Here is a 24,153-nt window from a genome sequence, read left to right as displayed (position 1 = left end):
TTTTTTTAACCTATTAATATTTGAATCATTTTAGTTTTAGTTAAAAAAAAATTAAATAAATAACACTGATAGCAGCAAATTTTCCATCATTATGAAAAAACAAAACCCATTCACACATAAAACCAACACATCGAACACATGTGAAAATATCAGACTGTATTTGTTCACACAAATATAGTTCTCACAAAACTCTCCCTTGACATATTGTACAGTGCTCTAGGAATCGTTCTTCGTGAAACAAAGCATACGTAGTGTCAAAAAGGCATTCCAGGATTTATACAAACATGAAATATGGCAAGTTGTAAAGGAAAGCACAGTATGATACGACATGATTTGGTTCAAATCAAAAACTTCATATTAAACCCTACACGATTAGGTCACAACCTACATCTCACAAGAAGATCCAAACAAAAATACTCCTCGTCACTACTGACCTTTTCTAGGTAATTCAATGTCAGTGTCAATGACATTTGCACATATAAACAAACCGATACACCGCAGAGGACTGTCAAACAAAATCTATCATTTAAAACACGACGGAGCTCTCTGTAGCTCAAATGGAATAAATTATACGACGTGCCCTTAACATAAAATTCACTTTGAACTGCTGTGAAGAGCAGAATAATTCTGCTGCAAGCCACTCGATCCCTTCAAATAAGTCTCAAATGAACAAAACAAATATATTAAAACAGCAGTACATTGAAAACAGCAGAGCGAGTTTATCTAAAACATCAATTGCGCTATTGGCTTTTTCTTTTCCACGTAAGGCTTCGGTTTTGTGTGCAGAGGCTTATCTTTGACAGACTTACAGTATATAATGGGAGAGGTACAATGCATGCGTTAACCACGAGCTGACAGTGCGGATGGATTGTAGTCGTCTAATTTCACATTTCATATCAGTGAATACACATTCAGCCTTTTTTTTTTATTTGTGCTTTTACACCCATAAAACAAACTTAATCTGATTTAGCAAGCTTCCAGAACCCAGCTGGCTTTAGGTGTCAAATAAGGATTAGTAGTGCGTAGACAAAAAGGCCTGAAATGCTGAAAAATATCCTACGGTATATAACGGAAAACAAGCAGCCATGCATTTCATTTGTGCTGATATTTCAAAACAGAAAAGAAACGTCATTCAGCATTTTCAGTGACGGAAGATGAGCTGGAATGAGCACCGAGGGAAAAAAAAAATAATAATTTGTCTGGTTAAACATTTGTTACAAATTCCGTATTAGGCTTATAATTAGCTTTCGATTAGTGTATGTAAATTAAAAAAAAAACATTCTCAGAACAACAAAACTAAGTTGAATGTTAAAGGAGTAGTTCACCTAAAAATTTATATTTGCTAAAAATGCAATTACCTCCAGGATAACAAAGATATAGATAAACAGATTTGGAAAAATTTAGCATCACATCATTTGCTCGCCAATGGATTCAGTGCAGTGAATGGGTGCCGTCAGAACAGCCGATAAACACATCACAATAATCCACAAGGAGTCCTTTAACGAACATCTTGTGAAGTGAAAACAACGCATGCTTGTAAGAAACAAGTACTTTTTGAAACAAATCCATTCTGACGGCACCCATGCACTGCAGTGTATCCAAAGGTGAGCAAGTGATTTGATGCTAAATTTCTCCAAATCTTTTCTAATGAAGAAACAAACTCATTTGCATCTTGGATGGCCTGCAGGGTGAGTAAACTGCAAGCAAACTTTTAGTGTTAAGTGAACTATTCCTTTTAAAGAGCCCTGTCAGAGACAGATTTAAGCTTATTCGGGATAAAGAAACCACAGAAACAGCGCTTTTGCGGCCGGAGCCTGTTGTGGCATCATTCTTTGGAATAAATACTGATGATCTAAGACCATTACTGGCAAATACAGGGCATACTTATGACAAAACTATAAAACAACTATCAAAGGCAATCGTATTAAGATACTCGTTTTTGTTGCTCGGTTGGCACAATACACTTTAAACAGTGTTGCAATGTTCTCAAAGGAAGTTGCCGGCTCATGATCCCGACTTCCGGCTTCTCTTCAAGAGCACTGCTGTTCAGAGAAGCTCAGCAGGACGTGGCCTGTTTTCAGCAGCTATACTTTTCATCAGAAAACACTGGAGGAAGCAATAAGTCGCGCGAGTAAGTCCCCCCCATTCGCAGCTAAGGCATCTGGGAAATTTGTAGCATCTCGGTCGCAGCAAGGAACGTGAACCGGCTGCAGCCGTTCAAGAAGATCCTCAGGTCTCAAAATACTTATAGATGGCCGTCACGTAGGTCATGACACTCTGCCAGTCGGGTCTTTCTGTGTGCACCATTTCACCAATGTCCTGGCAGACAGGGAGAATGAGTCGGATGTGGGAAGGCAAAAGCAATTGGTCAGAAAAAAAAATAAAAATTGCGTTGTGTGCCATGTTACACAAGATTCTTGCTAAAGCTTGTTGAACAAAGAGTAAACATCACAGCTGTCATACCAAGACTAGAAGTCAAGACTTTCTGCAAACACAGATTTATGAAGGCATTCAACTTATAACAGGTGCTGAATTAAACACCGTGGCCTCTTTTTAAAGCAGTCAACATTTTCTCAAACTGCTAAATAATGTGATATTACTACACTATCTCAGTAATACTATCTGAATGGGCTGGTTCATTCCTGATGTGCGTTGGCCTTTAACCACATGATATGATGTTTTAACATTGCAACAAAATGAAACAATAAAAGGTTTATATTAGACGATTTATCAGCTAATATTTATAGAATAAATGGTAATGGAATGCAGCGTGACAGAGTGGAAGGACTTTCTTTAAAAAAAAAATAAATAAGGAGTGCATTGAAGAGCTGAATGTTGAATTTGAGATGTTATATGAAGTAAGTGAAGTCATTGCTAGTTGCATTAAATGTTTTACAGCTGCAAATAGTATTTCCAAACAGGGTGGAAAGCAGAATTAAGTAATAATCTACTAATGTTGAGGGAAATCCAGATTTATTCAACGGATCATGCTGAGACTAATATATATATATACATATATATATATATATATATATATATATATATATACACATATATATATATATATATATATATATATATATATATATATATATATATATATATATATATATATATATATATATATATATATATATATATATATATATATATATATATATATATATATATATATATATATATATATATATATATATATATAAACTGAATTTCAAGGAAAGATAAAAAGCATCAATAAAATCTCTACTTGGAGGAAAGTTATAAAAAAAAAAAAAAAAAGTAGCTCATCAAGACTCAAAATTTATTTGATTAAAATATAGTAAAAATATTATTTTTGTGAAATGCAAAAAAATTTAAATGATCTGTTTTGTATTTGGGAAAAAAGAAAATAAATTAGTATGTAAAATAAATACATATAGATATTTTCAGTATCAAATGATGATATCATTCTAACATGCTGATTGCCTGCTTAATAAAATTTATTATAAATCAACCGTTATCTTGCTCCATATATTAATGGAAACCGTGATGCATTGTGTTGAGGATTCTTCGATTAACAAAAAGCTCAACCGAACTGCATTTATCTGAAATCGACGTTTTTTTGTGACATTATAAATGTCTTTACTGTCACTTTTGATTCATTTAATGCAGCCTTGCTTGAAAGAAAGAATTAATTTTTTAATTAGGCTCTGAGGCACTGTAATACGGTGTATTTATTAATTAGCCGTGAAGTTCACGTTAAACTCACCAGCGTCGACTTAATTCCCACACTTTCTGCTGCCTGGAAGGCCAAAGTGAAATTTCGCCTCTGTAAAACACAAGCAAGAAGAACTGATGCCAACAAATGTTCAGAATTATATGCAAAATATATACTGAACCGCTGAGTGAACTGGTCCAAAAGTTTACAGCCAAAAAAAAAAAAAAAAAAAAAAAAAAAAGTCCAATTTACCTGAATCCCACTTTGTGCCTTATGTGTGTGAGTGTACAGACCTTGTCCTGGTTGTTGAGTTCGTGGTAGGGGATGTGCGCCGGCAGATAGGTGTGAAGTATGGCACAAAAAGCGAGCCCATCATTCCAGCTGCTACTGAAGTTGGTGATGTCAATGTTCTGTGTGTGTGTGTGTGTGTGTGTGTGTGGAGGGAGAAAAAAAAAAAAAAAGATCAATAATTACAATTTCAGTAGATGAACTGAGGGAATTGGGTGGGTGATTCACAGAGACTGATGAAGCGGTGAATCTTGCCGTGTCTCTGTGACATTATGGTTGCAGTTAAGAGCCACAAGCTGTAAAACTTGACCGAAACAATGTCTTTTTTCAGCGTTTACACGATCATCGCAAAACGTTGCTTTTCATACGTTCATGCGCGCCTATCTTATTTGGAGATACTTAAAGTGTGTGTTGACCAAAAAAAAAAAAACCCTATCTTGCTACATACGTTACATTACACACAAGCATTACTCTGTTTGCTTAGTAAATATTTTGCCTATTTAGTGCTTTCAGCCAGAGATAAGGAACATACCATGAACACATGATGCAATGTTCTATTTATAATCAGCACCGAAAATGTGAAAATAAATAGATTTAGATTTGCATGCATTAAAATGTGGGACAGAAATGTTTGTAAGTAACAACTGTTTAAAAAAAACAAGCTCTCCATTACCTAGAACCTACTGGATGAGATGCATTCTGGGTACACTGTTGCACAACTAACTATTTTCTCATGCACTACCATTTTCAGGATGTTTTGAGAGCAGCGGTCACCTACTTTTTCATATTCGCTTACAGACAATCTTGCCTCGTGCTGAAGTGTTTGTTCAACAACCTTGCTTATCTGTATCGGCTTACTTCACACATGCTTCAATCCATACACGGAAGTAGCCATCTGACTCAATGAGGGCCATTTATGGTTTTGTTATGACCAGGAAAGAGGGTTTGCGTTCATTAATACCAGCGAACGCAAATTCCCAGATATTTATTGTCAAATGTTGCATTTGCAAATATACACTGCCGTTCAAAAGTGTGGAGTCATTATGATTTTTTTTTTTTTTTGGAAACAAATTTATACTTTGTTTATCAGTTTTCGACGTGCACTCACAAGAGTACATGTTATTTTTATTTTCTTTGCACACAAAAAGTATTCTCGTAGTTTTCCAGTGTTTCCTATTCATTAAGTAGACTGTGTAGAAGCCCGATAGAAACTATCACAGAAATTAAAATGGTTTCCATTAAAATTCCATTATGAAAATACCATTAGCTTGGTAAAAAAAAAAAAAAAAAAAAAAAAAAAAAAAAAAAAAAAGGCAAATGTGGCCACATGTTAATTTCACGCTCTGCTTGCCAGTGTTGAAATCAGGCCAAAAGTATATTTTCCCCACTGTAGAGTAAGTTAAAATAATATACCTGTGAAAATTTTTTTTTTTACTTTTATTCTTCATATTTATTTTACAGTGCCCCCGGACACCGAGGTTCACCCACCACAGTCTTATAAAATCAGACTCAGAAAGCTCTCGAACTTTATCAATAATGTTGTAAGATGAATGAAGGTCATTTTAAGATACCTGCAGATTTTTTTAAACATATAAATGCTTCCTTGATGAATATAAGATCCCAGCTTTTTTGCTTCTTGTAAAAAAGCATCTGTTCTTTCTGCTGCCAAGATTTGCATTGTTTGTTATACCTGGCATCCAGAATAAAATACGTAGGTGGTATGGTGGCAAATTACTGGAACTGATATTTGTTCACCCATTCTTCTGATCTATATTCGAGAGTTTCCAAAAGAAACAAAAGCACTCTTTTCAGATTGCACTATCGCCGACTTCCTCTGGCGAAAAGATCTGAAAGGAAGAGTAACAGCCTTTATCAGATGTGGCAGGCCAGTGTAAACGTGCAAAGGGACGGCGTAAATTGGCAGAGCTTTGTGGCAACCCACAGAGAGTGGAGTGGATGGAAGTGATGAGCTCATCGGAGCGGGCCACAGCAGCGGGGAACGGAGAGGCAGCGGTCTCACACTGATAATGATGCCCTGTTTTTCATCAAGAGATCTGTGCTAGCACACTGACCACTGACTGTGGCGGCGCTTTTCATAGCAAGTGTCCCCAAAAAGCATTAGGGTCATTTAACCACACATTAGGATGTGTTAATGGCATTGTAATTATGTAACAATATCAAAGACAAGTAGCCAAAGGTTTGGATAAAATAAATAAATAAAAAAGCAAAACTCAAAAATGTGGTAACGTTTTACCAAAAAAGTCATCATTAGTTGAATTATGTGCAACGACAGCAGTTAAGGGTACCACTATTAATAAAAAAAAATTAATAATATAATTAATAATAAATATAAAATAATTAGTTTAAAACAACTTTAAGAACAAATTTAAAAATTGTTCACTGACATTAAAAAGCGTGGGGTCAGTAAGACTTTTTTTTTTTTTTTTTTTTTAAATAGAAAAAATAGAAAACAAAATAGAAATAAATAGAAAAAAATTTATTCAACAAGGAAACTTAAGAAGAATCAAAATTCAAAGTATGTGTCTTTACTACCACGTTTGGTTCTAAATCGTTTAATTTATACATTTTTAAAAAATAAATAATATAAAAAATGGTTTCTTTTGAACTTTTATTAAGCATTCTGGGGGCAATCACAGATAATAATAATAATAATAATAATAAAATAAAATGTCAATAACGTAAAACATGTATTATTATCAAATAAACACAGCCTTGGTGAGCACGGGAAACTTACTGATACGAAACAATTTATATTACATTTCAATATTTAAGACAAAATGGTCTATAAATAAAAAAAATTATTCAGACATAACTACACATCTGCTTACTTCCTAAATCACCTGTGTGAACATAAGAGGAACTGATTTAACAAATTCAGTAAGAGCAGGAACAAGTACTGAGGAAGTTTAAAAAGTTAGTTTTGTTAGTTAGTTTCTTTAACCACCATTCACTGTCATTTTGTTCTTCACCTGCCCACAACCCTCCCTTACAACTCACTGCACAAACTCCAGCCATGTTGTCTGCAGACAAACAAACATCAGCACAACAGAACCGTGTGAAGAGAGGGTTACGAAGACACCGAGACGTGCTCCTCATGTCCTCTCTCTTTTGTGCGCCTGTGTTCAAAGCGAGAGGCTAATGAAAAGAGGTCTTGTGTGCAAAAAAAACAGGAAGGCCCAGGGGAGAGAGCATTAGGCTAATCACATTGAAAACAGAGAAACAGGACCGCTCGCTGCAAAAAGTGCACTCCAAGTGAAGCCAGGTCGCTTGTAATGAACACATTAGAGTTGCTGAGAAAAATGACTTTTATCCACTGGTGGACACTGCCATCAATCACACGCACACTTACTGAGAGACAGACAAAGATACAGAAAGAACAGAGGCGACAGAGACGGTGGGGTTATGGGAATGTGGTGTCAAAATGACAAAAGAACTACCAAGACTGAAAGTGGGAAGAATATATTTTGCACGGATGTGATAAAACGAGACGGAATCTCCAAACTGCACATTTCAGAAACTAAACGAAAAAGGAAAAACACACCTTTAAATCACAAGGGTGTTCAAAACGACCGATCTGTGCCCACAGGGGTTCTATGCTCTGATTGGCTCAGACGTTTTCCGGTCGTGACATGGGGCACGGAGCAGGAGAAGCGTAGCACACTTCCTGGCTTGAGGAAAACCATGGTAACATCATGGTCCAAAACCCTCTTTCAATGGTAAACATATTATACGCTTGATAGCAGAAGAGCAATTGCGATAGAAGACGAATCTGCACATTACGCGCGGTCACGGTCGGTTTAAAATGCAAACACACTCAAACAAGAATACCTGAACGCTGATAACTGTGAAATCGGCACACTGAATTTACACATTTTAAGTTTCTATTGTTTAACAAGATGAGGTGGAGAGCACACAGAAAATACAGGACTCAAAATCTATCAGAATCTCTCTCTCTCTCTCTATATAATCAATATATATTGCACATGACTATTAAATCAAAAATAACAAGAAAACAATATGTACCTGATAACCCTCAGTCTTCTTCTGGCACCACCTGAGCAGAGCATTCCTCTTGGATCCTCCATATTCCCTGGCTAACGCAGAGAGAGGGTCCTTCCGTTCCTCTCTGGAGAGACATCAATCACTTTAACAACACAGTTCCTTTGTATTGGATTCAACTTTAACAGCAAAAACTATCCTTCATTTTTTGAGCGGAAATTCTACCAAGCTGCATTGACTTGATAAATGCACCAACTTTAGAATCTTTCTGGCACTGCCGCTGTAACAGTTGTAGAAATTGATCATCGATTTTGTTTTGTAAAAATAAATCTTACCTACACAGAAAAGTATGGAAAAAGATGAGGGACAAGCACATATGCATATACATATATACACATGTACATATATAAAGGAAAAAAAGAGAATTAGGGACAAGCAGTAATAAAAAAAAAAAAACAATAAAATCATCTTAAGGTTAGAGGAAAAAAAAAAAGTTTCTAAATAAAATAAATAAAATGTTGAGAACTGCAGACATTGCTTGACAAGCTCCAATGAGATGAAATGAACCTGATACAAGTGTTTATTCTCAGACTTTTATGAAATGTCATGAAATTGATTTCTTGAAGTTTATTCTCAACATTTTATTTCAACTTTTTTTTTCTTGAAAGCAAATTTTTTCCCTCTAAATTTAATTTTGATATGTTTTTATTTTTTTTATTATTATTATTGGTTGTCCCTAATTCTCTTCTGTAGAAAAATCAACTCACTGCACTTAAGAGCACAATTAAAAAAAGAAAAAAAAAGAAAAAAAGAAATTGCAATAATTATCAAACTGACAGTGTCCCATTGATATACAACCTGGTTAAAAAAAAAAAAAAAAAAAAAAACACTTTATAATAAGAAAAATTAAAAATTCCAATGCTAAATAGATTTTAATTATATAATAATGTAGCGTTATTCATTTTTTATATTAAGTTCTATATTATTTAATACACTTAACAGAAATCCCTGTGAGTAAATGTACAGTTTCAACCAGTCAACGCTTAAAACCAGCTAGCGTCAGAAGTTGGTTCTAGCTGGATTTTTCCAGCAAGAAAGTCAATGCTACGACCAGAAGGAAATGCACTGATAATAAAGGAAAGTGCGGAATGAATTGTCTTCCTCCAGTGGCCTATTCAAAAGCCACGGTGGACCCACGGTCAGGTTTCAGGACGGGCAAATGAGTGACATCCATTATCGAAACACTGACCTGTCAACACCGCAGCGAACAGACAGAGACAGAGAGATAGAGTGTGAAACACAGAGACATCTGGCAAACCTGACAGCGAGAAAGAGACTTCTAGAAAGTCAACAAAAGAAGAGCCAGAGCAGAGATTAGCATAAAAGAGACGGAGGCAAACAGAAAAACAAGGAAGGTCCGCCGCTTACCGTAAACGTCCTCGTGTGGTGGGAGTGACGGAGGCGGTCGGGGAGGAGGAGTTGGACGACAAAGAAAGCTGGGGAGAAGACGAGCCTAGCGTGATGATTGACGATGGAGTGGATGCGTCCGTTACCGACAAGTCTCTCTTTAACTCTTCACTGCTTCTGCGAGAAACTGACGAGAAGAGAATACACGGGCATTATCATCAAGAACGGTTCACCCAAAAATACAAATTTGCTGAAAACGTATTCATTCTCAGGCCTTCCAGGAAAAACTTTCCAACATATCACCTGGCCTGAGGGCGATTAAATTGAACAATTTTTCATTTCTGATGTCAACTGTTCCTTTGATGTCGCGAAATCGTGCAACAGGCGTTTTGAACAACTGTATTTGAGTGTAGTAGGAGCAGAACGCACCTGATATAGACTTAGTCGAGTCTATGTTTGTCACCCTCTGCAGGCCGCAGCTGGGCCGCGTTACAGGTGAGGTTCGAAGGAGGTGGTCTGCTATTGAATTACATAAAAAAACACACACACACACAATCATGAAAAAGAATAACAGGCTTTGTGTGGAATTGTGCTCCTCTAAAATAAATATCCTGCTTCCTTCTCAAGGACTGGCACACAATCTCAGCGGTCATTAACTGCAAATGTTAAGCCTGAGGGAAGCAGTAGAGCACGATTACACATGACCTTTAACTCGGAGTTCGCCTCTGGATAACTAGATCAGACCGGTGTGAGGGAAGACCAAAAGATCAAGGAGTTAGATTGGAAGTGTGACTAACGTCAGCCCACCTGGCATGCTCAGGTCCGTGTAGCTCGGCCTCTTGTCCAGCAATGATGACAGAGGTTTGGCTGAGCTGATGGTGTGTCTCTGTAAAATACAGGGGGGGAAAAAAAAATTATATATACATACAGATGGTCAAAAAAGGGCTGGTGATAAATCTATAATAAACATTGTACACATTTAGAATTTTTTCAATTAATTGCTGTGAAGTGATCTTAATTTCAACCAAACCAATTTTGCCAAGGAAATTTAAAATAACCCTTAAAAAAAGAAAATAAAGAAAGAAAATGGGGGTGTAAAAAATTAAATTAAGAAAAAATAAAGAGTTAATTATATTTCATAATTTTGATCATTATGCACTACTATAGTAGTAATTACTTTTTACAGCTTTTAAATAGGTTTTATTTTCAAATTTTTACATTTTCATTTGAATAGTTTAGCCATGTAAGATTTTAGAATAGCTTTATTTTATTTCAGTTTGAATAATTTCAATCTAAAATATATAAATGTATTTGAAATTTGTATTAAATGTATTATGGTTTTATATATTTTATAAAGTTTTTTTATATATATATATATATATATATATATATATATATATATATATATATATATATATATATATATATATATATATATATATATATATATATATATATATATATATTTTTTTTTTTTATTAATTAATTAATTTATTTTTTTGCTTATGTTTTCACCTAATCTTAATATTTTACTTAATCGTATAACTTAATCGTTTTATTTCAGCTTTCTATAAATTAAAGGTTTTGTTGTTTTTTTTTAATAGTTTTAGCTCACAATATCAATACTGATAATGTGGACAAATGTAACAGTAAAAGGAATACATTTAATTTAATACTAAATAAATTAAATACTAGACAGGAACTTTCGGCCCAAAAAAACATTTCTAAATGATGATGCAAACAAAAGCAATTTTCAGTTTTAAAGCAGTTCTCTAAAATACAGAGAATCAAACTTGATGCAAATGCTGTTTTTGTTCATTTCTTTTACATTTTTACAATTTAAAATTCATGAGACAAGTACCAAAACCTGTACTGTGTACTTCAGAATATATAAAATATACAAATAATTCATATCCAGCCCTAGTTCACAGCACAAGTTACATATTAAATTCAATGATGTTATGTTAGAGCTCAGGTGGTCAACACAGTTAGGTGTGAATTGTTGATATGTTTAAAGCTCCCTGTTGTCTTTCACAGCCTAAACGGATAAACGCTACTGTCCTGGCTCAGAAAAATTGTCAGTAATTACCATGTCTAGAAAAATTCAGTGCTCTTTCTCACGCCCAATAACACAATTTCACAAATATAATCAACAAAATATTAACTTCTGCACAATGATATTATTGATTCTGGCACAAGTAAAAAAGCCCTCAACAAGAGTCTGCGATATTCTGGTCCTCTGATTTAGCTCCCATTTTCAGTGTCAGATAAAATGGGATGCTCAAATGTGAACCGCCATATCAAGCACATCATGTTCTGAACAACCACCAATACTAAACACAAACGCAATACAAGATACTTGAAGTACGTCAAACTGCCTCATTTTTTGTTCCTTACGAAAACATCCTGTTTTGGCACATTTCGATGAGACTTGCACGACCTATTCAAAAACAGCAACGCGGCAAAGGACATCCGTGGAGGACAGAGGGAGAGAACCAGAAGGAAAGCCCCACTCCAGCTCCATGCAGAGCAGGTCTGGAGATCTCATCTGACAGACAGGGGTGTTAGGTCAGAAAATCCCAAAAGAGAAGAATGGAGACATCTGCTAGAGTGATCAGAGAGACTCGTCTAGCAAATTCAGTTTTTAATTTTAAGATGCGTTTTGGCAGCGGCTTTAAATGTATTCTGCCATATCTACGACAAATACACTACCACTTTTAAGAAATTAATCCTTCATTAATACTAATCATTTGACAGCGCTGATTAAAACAGAAAATGTTTGTTTTAAATTGTAATAAAAACATTTCGCAAAATTACTGTTTGCAGCATTTAAACAATAGTGTCAGTGTTTTTAAGTATTTTTCGTTTTTACAATAAAATGTCAAACGTTTTTGTTATGAATACTCTTATTTTACAAAATAATATAAATACTTAAATCCAAACACGATTACTGCATAAATTATGGAAATAAGAAACATTTGGGGATGGAATAGGCCACAACTATGTGGTGCTTTATAAAGCACTATTGTAACATATTATAAAATTACTTTTTTTTCAGTTATATATTTTATTTAAGGTATCAATTCATAATAAACACTGTACAATAAGGTATACATTAGTTAAAAGAATGAATAATACAAAACAGCATTTATTAATCTCAGTTATTATTAATATTATTATTATTTTATTAAGTGTTATTTTTAGTGTTTTTGCCTTTAATTTCAGTGTTTAATCCCTTCAACTTGACTGAATATTGACATTTACTAATGCATTATTAAAAATCTAAAGTTGTGTTTGTTAACATTATTTAATGCTACATACACTAACAACGAACAACTGTATTTTTATTAACTAACATTAACAAAAATAGTGTAATAAATGTATTGTTCATGGATGGTTCGTGTTAAATGACAACTTACTGTAAAGCGTCACCATTAATTCTAATTACATATACCTGTATAGGAGAGACGGCAGCTGCTGGAGGGGTTTTGACGGGACTGGGACTGAGGGGCGTTCTGGAAATAGTGGCGGCGGCAGCAACAGCAACAGCAACGGCAGCGACAGGACTGGCTGGGACAGGACCTGTATATAGAGAAAGGGTTTATGAAACAGCCGATTTGTCATTTAAATCAAAAGCGACTAGCAGTATACTTAGTTGCAGCACAAATCTCTAGGGCACACTTATAGCAAAATGGCCCGACTGTCCCTGTAAGGGTTCGAACAACATACAACCTTCTGGCAACCAGCCTAGATTTATAAACACCAGGACACAACATGCATGATTTTATGAACCTTGTGAGGCGCTGTCGAAGCTCTTGATGAGCGTTTTGACAGTGGGTGAAGGTTCAGAGGAAGTGGAGGAGCGTCGGCTGAGGCCCATTCCCTGCCTCAGAGCAGCCAAGTCTCTTTCTACAGCGTTCATATAATTATACACACGACCACGCTCCTCTTCCTGCCTGTAATGATAGACGCACACTGACGCTCAAAGCTCCAGCACATTCTAATATTTGCACATACAAAAACTAATCAAGCTTTGTCAACAACCCTGTTGTCACAACACTTTGCATTGTGAGTTTTCGTCGCATTTCTTACTTCTTGCTCTTTAGCTCATCCAGCTCTTTGTTCATCTTCTCATTTTTCTCCTGAGCTTCCTGCAGGCGGTGGCGCAGGTCTCCGATCTCCTCCTGAGCTTCTGTCTTGATGTCGTTGGCGATGATGACGGCTGTTTGCAGATCAGCTTGGAACTGACGCCACTCGGCTGATTCCTCCTGTTGGAAAATGGATGAATCAAATCAATAGACGGTGTAATGATAAATGAAACAAAAACAAACTAAAAAAATAATAGCCAAAAAAAACTAAAAAGTAAAAAATTTACCCGCAATTTACGGTGTAGAATCTTAATCTCCTTCTCCATGTCATATTTCTGATCATGAAGCTTTTTGATGGAATCTAAAGTGGAAAAAAAAAGGTTTATAACAAAAAAAACCAAAAAAACAAGTTGAAATATAATTAATGTATTTGTGAAAGTATCAAATAAATGTTTATTTTATTTTTTACAAATTTAATGTATTCGTTCTGATAAAATTATATGAATTATTTTGCATGTAAAATGATCAAGTACATTAAAAATGAAAGTTGTCCATTGTCTATTCTGATGGCTCAATGACGCCTCTATGTGGACAGAAGCATGAATAACCACACGATAATGAAAATGAAACTTCAATGCCAAATTTGTACGTTACATATATAGATATATTTGTAGAACATAAGTACAATTTGCATACATATAAATAGGTGCATGTATGTGTGTGTGGGATGGCAATTGTGGTTTATAAGGACACAAATTTGACACGGTTATGTCAGAGGTATTACAAAAACAAAAAAAAAACACACACACATAATAAGTGGTGTTTTCTAATCTAAAATGTTTCCTGTAAGGGGTTGGTTTAGGTGTAGATCCATAATGCATACCGTTTTACAGTATAAAACCACACATACCAACGTGTGTGTGTGTGTGTATGTATATATATATATATATATATATATATATATATATATATATATATATATATATTGTGTGTCAATTAAATAAAGAGTTTAGTGATGATTTTGTCACATCACTTACTCTCCAGGTCAGAAATGATGAGGTTGTCATGAAGCTTGACTGCACGATGTTGCTCGACTTCATCCTCCAGCTCAAAGATGGTCTCCTTCATGTCAGCGATCTCCGTGTCCTTCTCCTCCAGCTCAGAGCACTGCTGCTCCAGGAGCCGCTTCTGCTCTGCTAACTGTGCCTGGACATCGTCACGAAATGCTCGGAACTCCCCTTCAAGCTTTAGCGAACACGAAGATACGCATTAGCAAGGATACATATTAGAAAATGTACAGCAAATTGCTACAACTTAACCTGCTTTAAGTGTAAGCTAACGCTACAGCCATTTCAAAACTACTACTATTGCTACTATATACTGGAACTCTTGTTTGACTTTTAAGAAGTTGAAAAATACATATTACCATCGCTAATATCGGTTTAAAATTTGCCATTACGATGCTATGATGATCTGGGTGGTTGATAAAGCATTGCTATGTTGTTGTTGAGTATAGCAATCACGTTACTAGGGAAATAGATGTTCAATACTCAAACATTGGGAAGACTTTAAATTGCAAGAATTATATCCAGCTACATAGCTAATATACTAACACTATATTTTGGCATGGCAAATACTGACTCAAAAGAGTTTTTTTATTAATAATTTTAGTTGCATTACTATGGAGGGTCAGAAATCCCTCAAATTTCATAAAAAAAGTGTGTTAATTTTTTTGTCCCAAGATGAATGAAAGTGTTATGTGTTTGGAACCACAAGAAGGTGAGTATGTAATGACAGAATTTATGCATTTATGGGCGAACCATCCATATAAAACAACTAGGGGTGTAACAATAATTCAATTAATGGGTAGATTCTGTAATTTTCCTAATGCATCTTCATTCTCTCTTGAATCATTCTAAACTTAGTTTTCAACAGTAGATGGCGCTCTAGGCTACTTTTTAACTGCACACACTCGAATGCTCAAGAAGTCCACTTGTGCATTCAACTGGTTAAAATGTAACTGCACCTAGGCTTTTTTGGTTTTATGATGCAAGATTAATGTATATACAACCCACTGTGATCCTTCATATTAACCTTTTAAAACTTTTATGAATGATTATTTTCAAGTTTAAGTGGTGTGTGTACGGAACTGAATGCAAGCTCTTTCTAAATCATACAGTGCCATCTGCAGTTAAAACTAAGCTCAGAATCGATTCCAGAGAGAATTGCGATGCATTAGATTAATCAATATATCATTATACCCCAAAAACAACCTAAGATAAACTAAGGTATAAGTTACTGAAGTGCATTTGTAAGTTTCACCTTGCTAATTGCCTCTTGGAGCTGGGCAGCTTCACTGCGCGTGTGCCCAAGTTCCTCTTGTAACTGAGCTGCTTTGGCTTCTGCTCGCTCTTTGTCTAATCTCTCGCTGTCCAGCAGGTGGCGTATGTCTGCCTTATCCCCTGCGTTGTGGATGGAGAGGAGCTGGGCAACTCTCTGCCTCTCTTGCTCAAGTTGGATTCTGCAGCGATTCAGCTCCACCTGCTCCCCTTCGGACACCACCCTCAGCGCTTCCAACTCCGCTTTAGCGACAGCCCGTTCCCTCCGCTCCATTTCTACAGCTCTCTCCGCCACATGGACACGCTCCTTCAGTGCTGCCATCAGGCCTTGGGCTTCTGCGTTCTCCTGTTCTGCCATCTTGAGTGCGCTGCTTAGCTGTTGCTGAACGCCCAGCAGCTGCTCCCGCTCAAAACGCGAGCCCTCATTTAGCTCAGCATAACGCCTCTCCAGCTCCACGCATCGGCCGCTTTTGGCATCTTCATCCTCCTTGGCGTAGGCCACCCGATGCTCATCAAGAAGGCCTCGGAAGTAGTCGAGCTGTCTTCCATACAGTTCCAGACGCTCCCCTTGCTGACAGAGGGAGTCGACCAGAATGGCACGCTCCTCGCCCAGGCGTTCGTTCTCTGTGGTCAGCTCTTGCGTGATCTGCTGCAGGTCAGCAAGCTCCTGCAGAGTGGCCTGGAGTTCTTCTGATGTGCTGTGCTGGTTCTCCTCCATTTGATGGATACGCTCGGTCAGGCAGGCCACGGAAACCTCACTGGTGTTCCCGCTGCTTCCCCTGCGAGAATTTTCCCGGCTTGGTGGCCCTCCTTCTGATTCAGAAGACGATCCACAACCTGAGGGTGCGTCCAGAGCATCATCGCTGGAGGTGATCGGCTGGTAGGCCTCACTGCACTCGCTGTCCAGTGCATCAGGAGAGCCTACACGTCTCGTTTCTGAAAGCAGGTCTTCGGTAGAGCCTTGGGCAGAGCCTTCTGCAGAAGATGCATGCATACCACCACCGCTGTTTTCGCTGGGACCTCCACCAGAGACAGTCTCAGGGCTAAAGGACAGACAGCGCAGACCTTTCTCAGGGCTGTCTAGACGATGCTCTAGAGAGAAGCCGAGAGCATTGAGACGATCCTTCAGCATCCGGTTTTCACTCTTCAGCATATTTAGCTCATCAAGGATGCCCTGGTTCTGGTCTTGAAGGAGGAGCAAAGTGGACTCCACATCCGTGGCACTGATCACAGAAGAAACCTCTTTCTCCTGAGGCTGCTTTGTCTCTTGAGATGCTTGTTCTGCATTAGGGGCCTCAAGCTCTTCCAGACCAAGCTGGGCTCTCATACCTCTAAGTTCAGAGCGGAGATGGAGGATCTCTAGGTCTTTGCTCTTGGCTAAGCCCAGCAGGTCCTTCACTTGGCACTCCAGCACTGCTTTATGGCTTATCTGGCTGTCTGAGCGAGATTTGCTCATCCGAGAATCAGTCTCAGCTACGGTGCGACAACGCGATCGCTTCTGAGACATGGCATCGGTGGGTCCGGTAAGCTTTTTGGCAACACTGGTTCTGGTACGTTCTCGCAAGTTCTCTCGGGTCGAGCCTGGATCCTTGGTAGTGGATGACAAGGCACGTTTTCCTGAAAGTCCTACAGGAGAAAGAAATGGGTGCAAGCAGAAACATTTCCATTAGCAAATACCTGTTATAGATATTTTGGTAGCCGTGGGCCTCAAAAGTAAAACACTTCCTTTTTAACAACTTCAGAAACAAAGGAATGCTTAGTGCTACCTGAACTGGTCTTGGACCTGGTCTCAGTGTTGCTGGTGATCTGAGAGGAGCTTCCTCTCTTGTTTTTAGCAGTAGAGTTACTGTTGCTAACGGATACTGGTCCACTTCCTGCACTCACTGCTGGGAGATCATCATTGCTCTTTGCCTGGATAGCACACAAAACATTAAGTTAATGATCTGCTACATACTAAAATCACAATGCAATAATCTTAGATGGCTCTTGGTTTAAATACAAATGTTTCAGCTTCCTTCATATTAAACAGTTACCTTAGGCAGTGGAGCTGAATTCTGGGTTTTGTTCGTCATCTTGCCACCTGTGCCCATATTACCGCTTCCCTCAGGTCTGCCTTGGGCTTTAGTGCCCGCTGAGGTTCTGGAGGTGGCGGCCGTGGGCTTGGACACCTTTTTCATGCTTGGCTCCAGGTTCGTGATACATTTACAGCGCAATCTAAGTGAAGAAAAAAAAAAAACATCCATTACATGCATTAAAATGGACCAAAAAAAAAGCAGTTAATATTGTGTGACAATTTCAGCCCACTCCTTCAGAAAACAGTTTTTGGACAGAATGACATGCAGCTCTAAGCAAACCCATCCATAGAAAAACTGCAACACACAGACATCACCACATTTTGTTTTCTTCAAACTTTTTGTTTTGTCCTGTAGCATTCAACAGCATTCAATCATGCAGAGCTTTAATCGAAATATCTCATTACCTTACTCCAGCACTGGTTATTTTCCTCGGGGAACACATTGTCTACAAGTCTATGGTTTTGCTTGGAGACAGTTGGAATGCAACATTACGGTCCCCAAGGACTCTATTTATGCAGCCTCACACACACACTGTAAACTCAGACACTTTAGGGGAAAACAGTCATTGGCCAGTGTTTGAATGCACACAAGACTGTGTGATTGGAGGAGGGTCAGTGGAGGATGGAACTGCCTTTCTTATCACATCATCATGGGTGGAGGCCAGGCCCGTTAGAAGAGCTGACCGACTGCGTCTAGCCTTAAAAGGCTTTGAAAGTCCAGAGCAGCAGCACTAGGCCTGAAGCTAGAAAAAAACAGCTATACATAGTAAAGAGGGGGATAAGCTGTTTGAAACATTAAATTGTTTGCAAGGTCAAAAAAAAAACAAAACAAAAAAAAATTGTGTGTGTATAATATGCATGTTGTATATTATGACTTTTTTTATAAATATTCTTGAATTAATTTTTCACTTATGTCTATATATTTTCTCTGTCTTAATAAAAAAAATCATAAGGCAAGAACAAAAAATGTCTAGCAGAGCGATCTATGCAGGTATAAGTGTACTCACATGTTGATGTAACTAGCAGAGACTTCACTGCAATGCTCATACAGCTAGTGAAGTGAACTCTGACCCTCTTCTTGTCCTTATGTGGCCTCTCTTTGCGAATTGAAACTATAGTGATTTGAATACTTTGATGGCAAACAGATGAGGCATGCCCAGATAGACACCAGACTAAACACCCCTATTTTTCCTGCAAGCCTTTTAAAGTTGATATGCTTGAACAGGAGTCAAAACAAAAAGCTCCACACCCAACTGCAGCCTAACTCATAGCCCTGATACTCAAAAAATAAAAAAATATATAAAATTAAAATAGTTAAAAATATAAAAAATAATTTTGATTTGGTTACCAGCTTTCTTCAAAACATATTCTTTTGCATTCCACTGAAAAAAGAAAGTCATATGAATTTGGAATGCCACGAGGGTCAGTAAACGATAACAGAATTTAAATTTGGGGTGCACTTTCCCTTTAACAAGTAATGTAATTGGCAATGTAGCTGAGCACTATGGTCATTTTCTTCAAACGCATCTCAAAAACTGTAAAATCATGTAATTGGAAAAACCCTGGAGGAAAAGAAAGACACTATGCAGTAAAATTCTTCAGCTGAGCAGAGTTAAATTGCCACTTCAGAGGTCACTGCAGGCAACTTTCTGTCAAACCCAAAATATTCCATCCAAACTTGATTTCAGTGTTTGAAATGCAAACAGCTACCGGGCATTTGCACCAATCTGAGTGTGCTGAGCAGCACGCCACAACAATGTCCATATCCGAGCTGAGAGTTCATACACTAAATCAAGTCTTTAAAATGAAAATAATATTGAATTCTTCATGGTACAACATCCTGACATGCATCACATGTAAATCTAGGATTCAAAATACGTTACATAAAAAAATGATGCTTTAACTTTTAACAACAGGGTGTCTTTTAAGTCAACTCAGACTATGCCAAGAACCTGCATGTCTTTCAGTGCCTCCGTTAGGTTTAGGGTCATCCCTGGTACATGAAGCCTCTCGAGCTTCTTTTGTCTTTAACACAAATGTCAAATGTCGAATTTGATTATAATGCACATCAGTAAAGCCAGTTTCTTGATTGGTAATAAATCGCTATTACCTGTTTTCAGACGGAGCCAGCCAGCCAGCCAATAATGCCAATAATGCGTTCATGCACAGAACCCTTGCACACCGAGTTCGAGGCATATTAATCCATTGCTAAAAAAAATAGCTAAATCTTTATTTTGTTGTCCTCTCGCTTCTTAAAAAAAGAAAAAGAAAAGAAAACACTAAGCCCATCCAATCCTAAATTCCAGGCTATTTCCACTTATTATTTGTGTTCTCTTTACGTACAAAAAGTATTCTAGTCACTTTATAATATTGATGGACTCTGACTATGTACTTTTCTGGAACTTGACAGTGTTTATTACTTGGCAGTCAAGGGACTATGTTTTACAAAATTAAAATGGCATACAGAAAGCCTCCCATGCTTTATCGCCCAATGGTGCGAACTTAGATTGTAGTTATCACTTCAGTTCTCGCTCTTCATACGAATGGGCCTTTAGACATAATAGCCATGTTTACACTTCTTCCTGTGTGGTCCTGTGGAAGCGACGGCGTGCGATGATGCTTTGAATACGCGCAAGATGATGGAAAGTCATTTGGCCCTTGTGCATGCAGGACGAGAACCGTATCCAATGCTGTGGGTAAGAAAAATAAATGAACCCTTCTCGTTGCGAAACATGAAAAAAAAAAAATCACGCATAGAAGCATAGAAGCTAACAACCCTTAAAAACCCAGAGTGGTGCACACAAGAAAAACAGATGTCGTTTTGTCGAGGGATATCCATGTGGTAAAGAAGTTGATCTGTTACCTCCCGGTCCAAAAGGAAAGCCACAGTAAAAATAATACACCTCATGGGGAATAATACAAACCTTTTGAAAAGCAAAAACAAGAAGATATTCTCTCGAGAGGAAATTCAAGAAGGACCGAACAATCCAGGAATCTCTAAACGGTGACCGCAGTCCTGACCTTCTGACGCTCAGCCTGAACTAACCGTTTGATATGTAAAACATGCGAGACGGCCCTGTGGAGTTCAACCTATGAATTCAGTGTTTGGATTCATCTTTGGGTTATTTCAGCCACACATCTAATGGAAATTCCTCACAGGCCTGACACAGCAGCCGCTTGTTAATTGAGAATCAGTTTGAATGCTGCTAGTAATGTGCTTGTTTGGATAGTTGATCACACACACACACACACACACACACACACACTAAACAGTCTGCAATTATTACAGCAGGATGCCTAAACCTGTAAATACGCTTGTAAAAAAAAACCCTCAAAACTACTCATAGTGAGAAAACTCCACTTTTAAAAGTTGTTTCCATCGAGTGAGACATCGGCTCCAATCTCTGCCAAGGGTCTTGGACGTAAGAACCATGACGCTACTAATAAGAGCTTCCATTGAATGAAATCATTCCTCTGAGAGCTGCTAATGTGCTCGAGCAGAGTGCAGTCTGATCAGGAGAGATACAACTGGGTCAGCGTCCACAGCACGTCCCACTGGGCACACAGGCAAGTCTGTTGAAACCAATGCAACAATTTCTAACGAAAGTGCTCAAGAGGAGACAAAAACATATCAGAAATATCGCAGCGTGCAAAACATCAGAGCATTTATAAAGGTTTCTTTGAAGTCATGAATGACATTTTGAAATCAAGTTAACATGAAACGGGTTTCCCAACCCCCATTTCCGATACAGGATATTCAATGAGAAGACAAAAACAGTAGGGCGGTACCTGATTTTATCCATTGAGAATTGATTGGATTGATAAAGGAGGCTTTTCATACAAGAATGGAGCCAGGAGGTTGAAAGACTAGCGATTTTCAGCAAAAAAATTATTAAAAAAGCAACCAAAAACATTTAGCCAAAACAGTAAAGGAAAAAACTGACTATCAGCGGTTTGAGTTTGCTTTCTATGTTTCAGTGATAAAAAAACCCCCCCAAAAAACAAAACATTCTTAATCTCTAATAAACACATAATTCTCTAGTATGATGTACACTGATAAATCATTTACAATAACTCCAGGAACATTTACTATGAAAGCCAATAGATCGGTTTTGATTTCACGTTGACTTCCAGAGAAGAGGATTAGCAATAGGCCACACATTTTGAAAGTTCAACCTGACACACTGAATCTCAGCACTTAAACGCATGACTAACCAATCACTGCTAAGCTGTGAAAAGTGATGAGTTCTGAATCTGAAAGCAATAAACGTGACAGACGACCCTCATGCGGACCAAGAAAAAAATATTCCTCAGGTGTTGGTCCCCTAATGAATAAATGAAGAAAATTTCATACAGTATTTCACGCAGCCCAATTCATCAGCAAAGTATTTTGTTGGCAAAAACACTCAATAAATAAGCTAAGCAAAATAAGTTACTATAACAGATTTCCTGCTAGAAAAAAAAAAATATTACTACTACAATCAATCTTTCATAACCAGCTATAAGGTTTGCCATTATCCATGTACTCTACCCAGAAGCACTCCCCAAAATGCTTTGGATGTCTGGGGGCGTTGGGTTGACTGGAATGTGCTGCTGCCTGCTAGAATCAGTTCAAACCAACTCATCAAATGCCTTCATGAGAAAAAGCTATGGATGCCATAGACTCAGCACAGCCTATTCTGAACAACAGTAAAGGATATATATATATATATATATATATATATATATATATATATATATATATATATATATATATATATATATATATATATATATATATATATATATATATATATATATATATATATATATATATATATATATATATATATATATATATGTATACACACACACACACACACACATATATATACATAATTATCAATTCATAAAACCCATAATGATGACATTTAAATTTCATGTTAAATACTAGTGTGTCAAAATATCTAATAGTTATCGCTACAAAAGGAATGTATATGACTTTTAGGCTTCAAATAATATAGAAAACTACAGTGGAAAACTAAAGTTGACTGTATACATAAAATGTGACACACATCCTAATTTGAAACGGGCACAGCTGCCATTATGATTTACATCATAAACATAAAAGTTATTATGACTCATCCTGTGACAAACGCAACATTACTTCCATCAAGACATAAACTTGTCATTGGTTATATATTTGCAGTCCGCTTTGACATCAAACGGAGATTCGTTCGCTGTTCTGTAGGATTTTTCATTCAGGAAAAAAGTTTTAAATGCTAAAGAGGGGCCTAAATTGCTCTTTACTGACGACAATCGAGCTGGGACACAATTCAGAAGAATAAACGACATCGATCGAGGACAGGACAACTTAAATGACATTTTTACCTTGCGTTTCTCGGAGAACTTCCTATGTTGTGTCCGAATGGATGCAGGCCGGCGTCTTCATTACACCAAAGAAAATAAACGCCTTGGTGGAGTAAAAAAAAAAAAGGCACGTCTTTCCGATTCCCCGGCAGCAGAGTGATGCTTGTGTTTCCCAGTCCTCCCAGCAGAGCAGAGACCGAAAGCGATGTGAAGCAGGAAACAGTACGCGGCCTCGCCTTTTCAGTAAAGTGCCACATTTTTCAAAATAAAGGTTTTGGACAAAATTAGTCCAATAATTTATTAGCATGATACAGACTAAAGTGTGGTGGAACAAGAGGAAGGGCATTAGTTTAAAATAATTTTAAATTAAAAAAAATAATTGTTTGTTTTGTGGTAAGAGACAAGAGCCAGAGCCAGATATAAGAGCTGATATTGCAGTCGTTTAGAGGTTTGTTCACTCTATCACTTAGCTTAGTTACAGTTATTTAAACACAAATAATATCTTTCATTCAGACACTTCCGTAATGTCTGGTTGTAAATTAGAAACCACAAATTACACATTCAAGCATAAATTATAATTAAGCTGGCCCCAGTTAATACTGATAAAGTCCGAGATCAATTTGTTTTGTATATTTAAAAAATAACATTTAATAACTGAAAAAAAGTGGTATATGGATTTGCTCAAACCTTTTGTTTTCAAAAGCACACGTTTTGTTTATGATGTCTGGCTTCACATAAAGTTGCTTTTTGCTTGACTTTTGTGTCTTCTTTTCGGAGACGCGCACAGCGGCGCGCTTTGTGAAACTAGCCATGCAAAACATACATAGACTTATCGAAAGCAACATTATTGTGTAATCAATGTAACTCGTAAATGTATATATTATGTCTGAG

General features: G+C 37.1%; 1 protein-coding gene across 3 annotated transcripts; it reads right to left on the bottom strand.

The window, feature by feature from the left end:
* Positions 1-141: 141 nt before the first annotated feature.
* On the bottom strand, positions 142-23,453 carry specc1lb (sperm antigen with calponin homology and coiled-coil domains 1-like b). Of its 3 annotated transcripts, none has more exons than XM_043221876.1 (16): positions 23,284-23,453; positions 17,873-18,053; positions 17,606-17,750; positions 15,823-17,465; positions 14,538-14,745; positions 13,788-13,861; positions 13,505-13,680; positions 13,205-13,368; positions 12,867-12,994; positions 10,220-10,298; positions 9,842-9,931; positions 9,434-9,599; positions 8,030-8,132; positions 3,991-4,107; positions 3,749-3,808; positions 142-2,319 (listed from the first exon to the last, which is right to left on the bottom strand). In XM_043221876.1, exons 2-16 carry the CDS (start codon positions 18,014-18,016, stop codon positions 2,230-2,232), a joined length of 3,387 nt encoding a protein of 1,128 aa, XP_043077811.1. In that variant the 5' UTR covers positions 18,017-18,053; positions 23,284-23,453; the 3' UTR covers positions 142-2,229. The 3 variants fall into 3 exon arrangements, with proteins under 3 accessions (XP_043077811.1, XP_043077810.1, XP_043077809.1); XM_043221875.1 differs by lacking the exon at positions 23,284-23,453 and adding an exon at positions 18,319-18,469 and having other exon boundaries at positions 9,842-9,928; XM_043221874.1 differs by lacking the exon at positions 23,284-23,453 and adding an exon at positions 18,319-18,468.
* Positions 23,454-24,153: the final 700 nt, after the last annotated feature.

Source organism: Puntigrus tetrazona, chromosome 21 (genome assembly GCF_018831695.1).
Source record: "Puntigrus tetrazona isolate hp1 chromosome 21, ASM1883169v1, whole genome shotgun sequence".
Taxonomy (NCBI): Eukaryota; Metazoa; Chordata; class Actinopteri; order Cypriniformes; family Cyprinidae; genus Puntigrus; species Puntigrus tetrazona.
Note: the sequence above shows the minus strand (reverse complement) of the source record. Positions and strands in the feature narration are given on the sequence as shown.